At 41.6% G+C, this 13266-nt stretch overlaps 1 protein-coding gene across 2 annotated transcripts in view; it reads right to left on the minus strand.

Moving 5' to 3' along the window:
- chchd6a (coiled-coil-helix-coiled-coil-helix domain containing 6a) overlaps window positions 1-13266 on the minus strand; it is a 64534-nt gene that overhangs the window by 50133 nt on the left and 1135 nt on the right. For both annotated transcript variants that reach the window (XM_021616273.2, XM_021616274.2), the window contains exons 2-4: window positions 10053-10149; window positions 3927-4035; window positions 3376-3520 (exon numbers count right to left, since the gene is read on the minus strand). In XM_021616273.2, the coding sequence (XP_021471948.1) occupies window positions 3376-3520; window positions 3927-4035; window positions 10053-10149 (351 nt within the window). The remainder of the gene's footprint in view (window positions 1-3375; window positions 3521-3926; window positions 4036-10052; window positions 10150-13266) is intronic.

The following is a 13266-nucleotide window of genomic DNA, read 5'->3' on the forward strand; positions in this document are numbered from 1 at the left end:
TATGCTAATATGACTATCTAGCCATTTCTGCTGACAGACTGCAAAAGGGCATTAATACGTTTTAAAAGACTAACTCTCTCTCTCTCTCTCTCTCTCTCTCTCTCTCTCTCTCTCATCTTCTGAAAATGTGCTATTAACAATGAGTATTCAATGTGCTATTAACAATGAGTATTCATACTGTAGGGCGCAGAGCAGCAAGGCCCTTGGCAGATAGAGGAGGAGGGAGGGAGGAGGTCGTCCAGGCTGGAACGAGGGATAAAATAAAAGGAGGGCCCTGACGCTCCGCTTCACATCCTCCAGTGACTTGGTTTTTAGTGACCTTGGCTGATGCTCGGCGCCAACCCCGACAAAGACAAGAGAAACGCTTTTATCATCTTCCCTATAATAATAACATTGCTATTCTCTTACACAGTCTGACAAAAGGCACATGAGGGGCTGAACAATGAGTGTAATAGTGTGCTAATGAATTGAGTTGATGCAGAGACCTTTTGTTTGTTTGTCAGAGACAGTGAATCACAGAGACACAGAAGGGGAGTCATTGATCAGACCAGCGGGTCCATGGTCAAATAGTGAACCATCACTAACACCAACAATAGTCCCCCAGGAAATTAGCCGAGAAGTCAAATGATGCTTGATTAACCAGTTACTTTCCTTGTACTAATCAGAGCTATGGACTCGAGTCAGATGACTTGGACACGACTTAATAGAAAATAAAATAACTTGAGACTTTACTTGGACTTGGAGCCTCAAGACTCAGGACTCAAGTTTGACTTGAGACTGATGACTAGAAATGATCTGGCTAGGTTTTGTAACGTTTTGTAACTCATTGGAGTACTCTCCACTCAGCCAGAGACAACAGCCGTAGCATCGAACACGTAATATTATTTTTTTGGCTAATGAAACACACACAGCCCTCTGATTGGACCAACAAATTGTCAATCAACACAGGTCGGGTGAGATAGTGAACAGATTGATTTTCTGTACAGCTATAGGATCGGGAGCAGCGCAAACGTCAAATTGTAAGGTGAGATGATTTCCATAAATAAATATGCAGCTCTAAAAATGTATGGAATTTGTTGATAAAAATGAGTTAGAATGAATGACTTGGACTTGATTCGAGACTCAACTCGTTCTACTTGGGAGTCGACTAGGGACTCAGACCTTGTGACTCGGATAACAGTAACTTGGTCCCACCTCTACCAATCATTGATTTTATGGGGACAGACCATAGACATTAAAACTAAGCAGATAGTTTCCTATGGAAAACTCCCAATGGGGGTGGGTGTAAGTGGTGGTAACTAGCAAAGAATCATGGTCGATGTAGTCGTCTTCATCCTGACAGTGAGGCTCCTCGTAGCCTGCCGGCCTGCGATAGGTCTGTGTGGGCATGTATCCCTGTGTGGCGACAAATGTAGTAGTCAGAATGGATCACTATTTACTCAAATATTTACTAAAATATCCATTTGTAGCGAACGTTAAAATAATTCACTGTGGGGATCTGATTTGATCATAATGAACAAATTTTAGAACCCAAATGGCCATCAAGATGTTTTGGTTTAGCTGTTCTGGTGATCGTAATTAGGCTTTTACATAGCAGACCTTGTGACTTCACACTCTGGGACAGACCCTGTCATCAGTAACTGATAGGGATGCATATAGCTGGTTAGGGTATGCCAGGGCTCCAGTTTATCCTGGATCTCTTGGAGTTGAGTCCATTCACAGAGCCATTGACGCCCAGGCCAGAGCCTAGGAGAGCATGTCAGGCAAAACAGAGCACAATGTAGGCTGGAGGACTGCCCTACAACCCCACATTCTCCTCACTAACATGGAGGGTCAGCCTGCATCATCTCCACTGTAAAGCATAAACAAGCCATCAGTACCATATTCAGTTAGGATCTTGGAAATCATGGAAATGATGTCTCCTTCCACATCTGAGGAGGATGGAGGATGGTATACTACCACAGCTGCAAATCCACCAAGGTTAAGGGCTGCCACGGTTACAATCACTATCATTAATGTCCTGACTAATCAGGAGGCAGGGAGGGGACTTATTGGGGAGATGGAAAGGGGGGAGAGGAAGGGTGTGATGGGGGGGAGGAACTGCAATTACCAGTTACCCCTCCTTTCACATCAGAGGCCTGGGCTCCGGTGGCTCATTGAGCATTCCTCACACGCTCCCTCTCCAACGAATTTCTATTAGTGTCCGACGTGTGTCTGAGCGAAGATAAGAGCCTCCAAAACACATCTCTGTGCAGGCTTCCTGAAAGGGGCTGCGTGTAAAACACGTGTCCCCTCCTATCTAGAGCCCCAGGAAACTCTCTGGGTCCAATTTACCGCTCACACACCGTAAGATAGCACAACCTTGGGGGTGATGGGGGGGGGGGGGGGAGAAACAGGGTTAGGTGGAAATTGGTATAATCAAAAAGAAGCAATTTGAGCACTGTCAAATGTTCTATTTGTGAAAGAAAAGTTAACCGGGCTCCTCACTAGCCCGAGGGCACTTGAGAAAGATAACAATGCAAAGATGTGACAGGACTATGTCATATGTAAATGCATGTCTGTGCAGTGTGCATCTCTTCATATCACTGCCTGTGGATGCACCACGTGTGTGTGCATACGGCACCTGTTCATATCACGTTTACCTGTGTGTATAATGCAGATTGCCAAGGTGAAGCTCGACTGCCGGCTTCAGACTGTTAGAGTGCACCGTTTGTGGTTGTTCATTTGATTGATTTTTGGGACATAAGACATGGACCAGCATCATTATTCCATCAGCAATCTAGTGTTTCAAGACTGTAATATGGCTCCACCTATGGTATGCTAGCGGACACTGCAATGATTGTGGTTTCAGAGAATGTCCCACACAGATACATGAAGCAACAGAGAAAGATCATGCAAAGTAGAGTGGAAAGAAAAAGTTACCAATGACAGGTGTGATTATACATTACTCCAAAAAGCCTGAACACACCGTGGCTCTCCAAGATGAGAGGGGAATACAAGATAAAACAGAGGGACAAAATAAAACTGAGAAAGACACAGAGAGAACCAAAGCTAGAGAGAGAGAGAGAGAGAGAGAGAGACAGAGACAGAGAGACAGAGAGAGAGACAGAGAACTAAAGCTAGAGAGAGAGAGACAGAGACAGAGAGACGGAGAGAGAGAGAGACAGACAGAGAGAGACAGAGAGAGAGAGAGACAGAGAGACAGAGAGAGAGAGCGACAGAGAGAGAGAGCGACAGAGAGAGAGAGCGACAGAGAGAGACAGAGAGAGAGAGACAGAGAGAGAGAGAGAGAGAGAGAGAGAGAGACAGAGAGAGAGAGACAGAGAGAGAGAGAGACAGAGAGAGAGACAGAGAGAGACAGAGAGAGAGATTTACTCGTAGTTTGGTCTTTTCCCTCTCCTGGCATGATTGAAGCCTCTCTCTGTACAGTGCTTTGCTCATCTCTGTCCTGGCTGCCTCTCTCTCCCGCCGGGTCACCTTCGTTAACTCCTCCTGAACCACTGTTTGCTGCCGCTCATATCTGAGGAACACACACACACACACACACCAACGCTTTTGTGATCTGACATGCTGCATGAAACACACAACTGTCCACCCTACAATGGTGCCATTCTGTTTTAACTGTGCCATTTACGACATCCCACAAGGGAGCAGAAAATACCACATGTATGACCTGTGTGAAAAGTCTACAATAGAAGACAATTGTCAAACATCATGTAATTTTATATTAACCTTCATAAGGGATTACTTTTCACATAACGTGTCTTTTAGTACAGGTGAAAGGAGAAAGTCAATATCAGAAAAATAAATGTCCAAACACTAGTGTTATTGTTTGGTCTGCAATGTTTTTGTTTTGGAGACGATTAAATTAACATTACGGTCATGAGACTTTTACCAGGCCTTTACAAGCCTGGTCAGAACCCCACCTCTTCTTGAGCTCCTCCTTGGTGTCAGAGTGGGCTGTCTGTGGACTGGGCTGAGGCCGGGGTTGGCGCTGCTGCTGGGTTGGCGATGGACGGGGAGAGGGAGGGGGACCTGCAAACAACAACATTCATCATAACCTTTTCTATGTACAGTGCCTTCGGAAAGTATTCAGACCCCTTGACGTTTTTCACGTTGTTACGCTACAGCCTTATTCTAAAATGGATTAATTATTTTTCCCCTCAATCTACACACAATACCAGTGGCGTAAAGTACTTAAGTAGTACTTTCAAGTATTTTTACTTAAGTATTTTTGAGGAGTATCTGTATTTTACTTTACTATTTATACTACCGTTCAAAAGTTTGGGGTCACTTCGAAATGTCCTCGTTTTTTCAAAGAAAAGTAAATTATGTCTATTAAAATAACATCAAATTGATCAGAAATACAGTGTAGACATTGTTAATGTTGTAAATGACTATTGTAGCTGGAAATGACTATTGTAGCAGATTTTTAATGGAATATCTACATAGGTGTACAGAGGCCCATTATCAGCAACCATCACTCCTGTGTTCCAATGGCACTTTGTGTTAGCTAATCCAAGTTTATCATTTTAAAAGGCTAATTGATCATTAGAAAACCCTTTTGCAATTATGTTAGCACAGCTGAAAACTGTTGTCTGATCGGGTTAAAGAAGCAATAAAACTGGCCTTCTTTAAGCTAGTTGAGTATCTGGAGCATCAGCATTTGTAGGGTTCGATTACAGTCTCAAAATGGCCAGAAACAAATACATTTCTTCTGAAACTTGTCAGTCTATTCTTGTTCTGAGAAACAAAGGCTATTCCATGCAAGAAATTGCCAAGAAACTGAAGACCTCGTACAACGATGTGTACTACTCCCTTCACAGAACAGCGCAAACTGACGCTAACCAGAATAGAAAGAGGAGTGGGAGGCCCCGGTGCACAACTGAGCAAGAGACAAGTACATTAGAGTGTCCAGTTTGAGAAACTGAAATGGCAGCTTCATTAAATAGTACCCACAAAACACCAGTCTCAACGTCAACAGTGAAGAGGGGACTGCGGGATGCTGGCCTTCTAGGCAGAGTTGCAAAGAAAAAGCCATATCTCAGACTGGCCAATAAAAATAAAAGATTAAGATGGGCAATAGAATACAGACACTGGACAGAGGAAGATTGGAAAAAAGTGTTACGGACAGACTAATCGAAGTTTGATGTGTTCGGATCACAAAGAAGAACATTCACGAGATGCAGAAAAAATGAAAAGATGCTGGAGGAGTGCTTGACCCCATCTGTCAAACATGGTGGAGGCAATGTGATGGTCCAGGGGTGCTTTGGTGGTGTTAAAGGACTTGTGAGGCGTCTGTTTCTCAAACTAGACACTCTAATGTACTTGTCTCTTGCTCAGTTGTGCACCGGTGCCTACACTAGCATGTCTACACTAGCATACCATAGGTGGAGCCATATTACAGTCTTGAAACACTAGATTGCTGATGGAATGATGATGCTGGTCCACGTCTCACAAAGACAACGGTTGGAACCAAAAATCTCAAATTTGGACCAAAAGACAGATTTCCACCGATCTAATGTCCATTGCTCGTGTTTTGCACTTGATGGTTCTTGCAACTGCACTTATACAAACTTTGAAAGTTCTTGAAAGTGTTCCAGATTAAAGTAATGATGGACTGTAATTTCTCTTTGCTTATTTGAGCTGTTCTTGCCATAATATGGACTTGGTCTTTTACCAAACAGGGCTGTCTTCTGTATACCCCCCTACCGTGTTACATTACAACTGATTGGCTCAAACGCATTAGGAAGGAAATACATTCCACAAATGAACTTTTAACAAGGCACATTTACTACAATGTAGAAAACAGTCAAAGTAAAGAAAAGTCCTGGAATAAGTAGGTGTGTCCAAACTTTTGACTGGTACTGTACATATACACAGTCTATATATATTTATATTCCGGACTCTGACATTGCTCGCTCTGGTATTTCTTAATTTCTAGTCATTTCACTTTTTGTATTATACGTGTCAAACCAAATTTGATTTGTCGATTGCTTTATAAACAACAGGTGTATAATAACTGTGAAATGCTTACTTACTAACAATGCAGAGACACAAATCGAAAGATAATAACAAGAGGAATAAATACACAATGAGTAATGATAACTTGGCTATACACACCAGTGCCGAGTCGATGTGCAGGGATATGAGGTAACTGAGGTAGACATGTATATATAGGTAGGGTAAAGTGACTAACCAACAAGATAGATAATATGCAATAGCAGCAGCGTATGTTGGGAGTCAAAAGATTTAGTGCAAAGGGAGTTCAATGCAGATGGTCTAGGTAGCTATTTGTATTGTTATAGTTAGATATTACCACACCACTGAAGCTAGGAACATAAGCATTTCGCTGCACCCTTCATAGCATCTGCAAATCTATGTACGAGGGCAATAAACTTTGACTTGATCACAAAAAGTAGTCAATATTGGACAATTATTTGCATATATAGTGCCTTTGGAAAGTATTCAGACCTGTGACTTTTTCCACATTTTGTTAGTTACAGCTAGTAATGCACCGATATGAAATTTGGCCGATACTGATATCTTCCTTGCCAAAGAAAAAAACGATACCGATATTTAAAAAAAACTTTGCGGCCTTTTAAGCATTCTAGTGCAGTTAAACAGTTAGCACACACACGGACGCAGCGCAATCTAAGGCACTGCATCTCAGTGCAAGAGGTTCGAATCCAGGCTGTAGCCAGTTAAATAAAGGTCACACACACACACGCACGCACACCCCCACCCCCCCCAAAAAAAGTTATTTTGTTGGCATTTACATATAATACACCAATACACTGTCCCCATTACCAGTAAAACATAATCAAAACCTATTTACTTCACTTAATTGCTGTGCTGTTTCGTTGTTCATTTGTTCAGTCGTTTCATTGTCAATCAGGACCTCTAAAGAACGCCGTTTGGGTATTTGTTTGTCAAAAAAGATACACGTCAAATAACACTATTTAAGTATCAAATAAGCTTGTTGACCAATCAGGACCTGAATATGACTGCACGTCGCATAATTTTTAACGTAGTTATTACACATTGATTACACTATCACTCGTATTTCATATGTCACAACGATTCATCAATACGTTGCTATGATGCTGGTAAAGTTGTCTCGCGCACCTACAGTGCTGGTCATAAAAAAAAGCTAGCTAGCTCATGGATGCAAACAGTGTTCTTCCCCAAAAACATAGCAACACGACACCTGTTTCAGTAGCTATAGTTAGCTAGCCAACTATACAGCTAGGTGTCATCTAAAATAACCCTAATTTATAAGACAATTCTTATTTGATTAATGGTGGTCGGACCCATCTATGTGAAGCTAGCCACAATAAGGATTAGCCACAATAGTGAACTTTGCGGTTAGCCTTCAAAATAAAAGTATGGCAAAATTCTACTATTAGTATTAATTTGCATCACTGTCAATGACATACATTTATTTTGAAACCGCAAATTCCACTACTGTGCCTAATCCTTATTGTGGCTAGCTTCACAACACATAACCCGGTCCGGTCAAGCCTCACTAGCCAGATGAAGCTAGCTGGCTGCTTATAATGTTAGCTTTGGGCAACAGAGTTAAGTAGCTAGCTAGCTATTTATTTTCATGAACTGAAGTTCTATTTCAAAAGGCAAACAAATGGCAACCTAGCAAATACTTACTCACAAGGATTCCTAAATCATTGCTCAGAATAATGAAAATAACTGCAGTTTCTACTGGTCATTGTTTTTGGTTGTATCGGTGCTAGCAAGGTACCAAGCTAAAGCTAGCTACCCCAGAAGCTGCGGTCAAACAAATGATGCTTTATTACCAACGCAATAATGTAAACACATCCTTCGTGGCCGATGTTTGCGTGTTTGCAGACTTTCTTGTACAGCTTTGACAGTGCTACTGTATCTTTTTTGACACAAAGACCCAAACGACATTCCATATAATGTATGACAAAAAAATAGCGCACTTGGTAGTGTGTATCGGTGCTCGACCAGTCGGCGAAAGCCAACATCACCCATGACAGAGAACGGTTGATTGTCAAGGGCAATGAATTCCATTATCTTGGCTTTAATGGATTTCGCCTTTGAGTTGTCTCGCTGCAATTTTCTTACTCTTTCAAATGACTGCTCAACTTGTTGACTGCTCGATCCACACAGCCGACATTGTGGGCTAGGTTAGGAATGCTGTGTTGCACGTGTAGCGCAACATTTTACGTGGCATCATTACGTCATGTACCTACGTTATATAGGTATGCACCGTAGCTTTGACATCGTTGTTAAACTAGACATTGGGCCGATACTGATGTTGGCATTTTTAGCTAATATCGGCTGATTCCGATATGTTCACCAATATTTTGTGGATCCCTAGTTACTGCCTTATTCTAAAATAGATTTTTAAATAAATAAATAAATAAATAAATAAATATATATATATATATATATCCTCAGCAATCTACACACAAGAACACACCATACTGACAAAGTGAAAACAGGTTTTTTGAAATGTTGCATAAGTATTCAGACCCTTTGCTATGAGACTCCAAATTGAGCTTCAGTGGATCCTGTTTCCATTGATCATTCTTGACATGTTTCTACAACTTGATTGGAGTCCACCTGTGGTAAATTCAATTGATTGGACATGATTTGGAAAGACACACATCCATCTATATAAGGTCCCACAGTTGAAAGTGCATGTCAGAGCAAAAACCAAGCCATGAGGTTGAAGGAATTGTCCGTAGAGCTCCGAGACAGGATTGTGTCTCAGTACAGATCTGGGAAAGGGTTCCAAAATATGTCTGCAGCATTGAAAGTCCCCAAGAACACAATGGCCTCCATCATTATTAAATGGAAGAAGTTTGGAACCACCAAGACTTTTCCTAGAGCTGGCCGCCCCAGCCAAACTGAGCAAATCGGGGCAGAAGGGCCTTGGTCAGGGAGGTGACCAAGAACCCGATGGTCACTCTGACAGAGGTCCAGAGTTCCTCTGTGGAGATGGGAGAACCATCCAGAAGGACAACCATCTCTGCAGCACTACACCAATTAGGCCTTTATGGTAGAGTGGCCAGACGGAAGTCACTCCTCCGTAAAAGGCACATGACAGCCTGCATAGAGTTTGCCAAAAGGCACCTGAAGACTCTCAGGCCATGAGAAACAAGATTCTCTGGTCTGATGAAACCAAGATTGAACTCTTTGGCCTGAAAGCGTCATGTCTGGAGAAAACCTGGCACCATCCCTACGGTGAAGCATGGTGGTGGCAGTACCATGCTGTGGGGATGTTTTCAACAACAGGGACTGGATGAACGGAGCAAAGCACAGAAAGATCCTTGATAAAAACCTGCTCTAGAGCTGGGGCAAAGGTTCACCTTCCAACAGGACAACAACCCTAAGCAAACAGCCAAGAAAATGCAGGAGTGGCTTCGGGGCAAGTCTGAATGTCCTTGAGTGGCCCAGCCAGTGCTCGGACTTGAACCTGATCAAACATCTCTGGAAAGACCTGAAAATAGCTGTGCAGCAACGCTCCCCATCCAACCTGACAGAGCTTGAGAAAATCTGCAAAGAACTACAGGCGTGCCAAGCTTGTGGCGTCCTACCCAAGAAGACTAAATTCTGTAAATCACTGCCAAAGGTGCCTCAACAAGGTACTGAGTAAAGGGTCAGAATACTTATGAAAATTTGATATTTATATATATATTTTTTTAAGAAATTAGCAAACATTTCTCTAAACATGTTTTTGCTTTGCCATTATGGGGTATTGTGTGTAGATTGATGAGGGGGGGGGGGGGGGGGAGAAACAATTTAAATCAATGTTAGAATAAGGCTGTAACGTAACAAAATGTGGAAAAAGTAAAGGGGTCTGAATACTTCCCAAAGGCACTGTATGTACTTGGTGTATTATTGTGACCAGTCACCTACTCTGGTCGATGATGCTGTACATTCAAGTCTCAAAACCCATTTACTTATGTGAAACAGATTTATCATCAGCTATTACATTTTTTCTGTTATGTTGGGTCATGAAGAGTTGAGCAGGACTGAAACGTGAAGGTGGTAAATTAGCTTACTTTCTTTCTTGGGGCTGGTGGGGGGAGGTGGTTTGAGGTCTGCTGTTTGGTTGGCAGGACCTGCTCCCCTCATCCTCTGGAGAACATCCTCTGACAGCTGAACACAACAGTGACGAGAGGGAAGATTAGCATTAAGGCTAACATATCCCCGAAAACCCTTGGGATTATTTTGTCATTTTTCAGTAACCTCTTTATTTACAATTTATAAAAGGATTCGTTGAGGGTTTATCCGTAGTTGTACGTCACATAATGTGTGTTAGCCTATAAAGGTCACTGTTCATTACTGATTTATAAACACTTGACAAGCTACTCTTAAAACCTTTATATGCCATAATCAAACTTTATTCACTAGTTGACAAGGATAATGTGTTGATATAAGTTCAGAGAAACTGATCAATAGCAAGAAGATACTTTTACAAGGCAACGTCTATTCTAGACTAAACTCCCCGTAGGGCAGACAGCAGGTGCAAAGGTTCAACAGTCTGCAACGAGTGTGTGTTGAGTCATTCCATGTCATTTCAGCAAGCTATGACACCCACCACCACAGATTGTTCTGAAATCGTTCCTGTAGTTAGAGAGGTAAAATTGGCATTCCTAAAACTTTATTTTGTTGAACTTTTATTTGATCTCTGAGAAATTAAGATAATTGATTGCACCCAAATTGCCCATTTTAATTTACAGGATTCTGATGATACTAAATATAGTACCCAACATCTGAGTTGGACGAAAAGTCTTCCTACCAAAACTTAAGACATGAGGAATCACAAAAACATTTTTAAAGCCACCCACGGACCAACCGCACCCGAACAACCTGTAGACAGTATCAGTTCTCTATGTCTGACAAGTGTATGAAGCTGTGGCTTGGAGAATTCCTTCTTCATACCATCTACACTACCGTTCAAAGGTTTGGGGTCACTTAGAAATGTCCTTGTTTTTAAAATAACATCAAATTGATCAGAAATACAGTGTAGACATTGTTAATGTTGTAAATGACTATTGTAGCTGGAAACGGCAGATTTTTTTATGGAATATCTACATAGGCGTACAGAGGTCCATTATCAGCCACCATCACTCCTGTGTTCCAATGGCATGCTGTTAGCTAATCCAAGTTTATCATTTTAAAAGGCTAATTGATCATTAGAAAACCCTTTTGCAATTATGTTAGCACAGCTGAAAACTGTTGTCCTGATTAAAGAAGCAATAAAACTGGCCTTCTTTAGACTCGTTGAGTATCTGGAGCATCAGCATTTGTGGGTTTCAAGTACAGGCTCAAAATGGGCAGAAACAAAGAAATTCCTTCTGAAACTCATCAGTCTATTCTTGTTCTGAGAAATGAAGGCTATTCCATATGAGAAATTGTCAAGAAACTGAAGATCTTATACAACGCTGTGTACTACTCCCTTCACAGAACAGCACAAACTGGTTCTAACCAGAATAGAAAGAGGAGTGGGAGGCCCCGGTGCACAACTGAGCAAGAGGAAAAGTACATTAGAGTATCTAGTCTGAGAAACAGACGCCTCACAAGTCCTCAACTGGCAGCTTTATTCAATAATACCCGCAAAACACCAGTCTCAACGTCAACAGTGAAGAGGCAACTCCGGGATGCTGGCCTTCTAGGCAGAGTTCCTCTGTCCAGTGTCTGTGTTCTTTAGCCCATCTTAATCTTTTATTTTTATTGGCCAGTCTGAGATATGGCTTTTTCTTTGCAACTCTGCCTAGAACGCCAGCATCCTGGAGTCACCTCTTCACTGTTGACGTTGAGACTAATGTTTTTCGGGTCAGGACACGCAGGTTGAAATATCAAAATTAACTCTGAACCAACTATATTAATTTGGGGACAGGTTGAAAAACATTTCAATATTTATGGCAATTTAGCTAGCTAATTTGTCCTGGGATATAAACATTGGGTTCTTATTTTACCAGAAATACACAAGGTCCTCTACTCAAGCTAGATAGCTAGCTTGAGCTTGCTAGCTAATTTGTCCTTGGATATAAACATTGGGTTGTTATTTTACCTGAAATGCCTGAAATGTCCTTTTTTCTTGGAATTTTGACCCATTTTGAGTCACACAAAAGTGTGTGTCCTCTACTCCGAGAATAAATACACAGATAAAAGGGGACGTTTACAGTTAGTTAGTTTCTAGAAATCTCTCCTCTGTCAGTTTTCTTCTTCTTCTGTGGACTTTATATGGCGGTTGGCAACCAACTTTTAAGGTGCATTATCATCACCAACTGGACTGGAGCATGGACCTCAGTTCATCTTTCAATCACACATGTGGGTATATGCTCCTAAAAACCAATGAGATGGGAGAAGCAGGACTTTCAGCACGTCAAGCATAAAAAAATGTAACCAAAAAACTATTTTAGCAGACGCTCGTTGATGCGCGCGAGCAGCATGGATGTAATTATTAAATAACATGCATGTCTAAATGTATTTTGCCACGATCGCGTTACATGCTGACCAGACCGCACTCACGCGGGCGTCATCGCACACATGTTGATTTTGTCCACCCACACCAGACGCGATCAGGACATGCAGGTTGAAAAATCTAAATGAACTCTGAACCAACTATATTAATTTGGGGATAGGTTAAAAAGCGTAGTAGTGCGTACGGCCCAGTACATCACTGGGGCTAAGCTGCCTGCCATCCAGGACCTCTATACCAGGCGGTGTCAGAGGAAGGCCCTAAAAATTGTCAAAGACCCCAGCCACCCCAGTCAAATCAAACCCAATTTTATTTGTCACATACACATGGTTAGCTGATGTTAATGCGAGTGTAGCGAAATGCTTGTGCTTCTAGTTCCGACAATGCAGTAATAACCAACGAGTAATCTAACCTAACAATTTCACAACAACTACCTTATACACACACAAGTGTAAAGGGATGAAGAATATGTACATGAAAATATATGAATGAGTGATGGTGCAGAACGGCATAGGCAAGATGCAGTAGATGGTATCGAGTACAGTATATACATATGAAATGAGTAATGTAGGGTATGTAAACGTATAAAAGTGGCATTGTTTAAAGTGGCTAGTGATACATGTATTACATAAAGATGGCAAGATACAGTAGATGGTATAGAGTACAGTATATACATATGAGATGAGTAATGTAGGGTATGTAAACATTATATTAAGTGGCATTGTTTAAAGTGGCTAGTGATGCATTTTTTACATAAATTTTTCCATTATTAAAGTGGCTGGAGTTGA

Source organism: Oncorhynchus mykiss, chromosome 9 (assembly GCF_013265735.2).
Source record: "Oncorhynchus mykiss isolate Arlee chromosome 9, USDA_OmykA_1.1, whole genome shotgun sequence".
Lineage (NCBI taxonomy): Eukaryota > Metazoa > Chordata > Actinopteri > Salmoniformes > Salmonidae > Oncorhynchus > Oncorhynchus mykiss.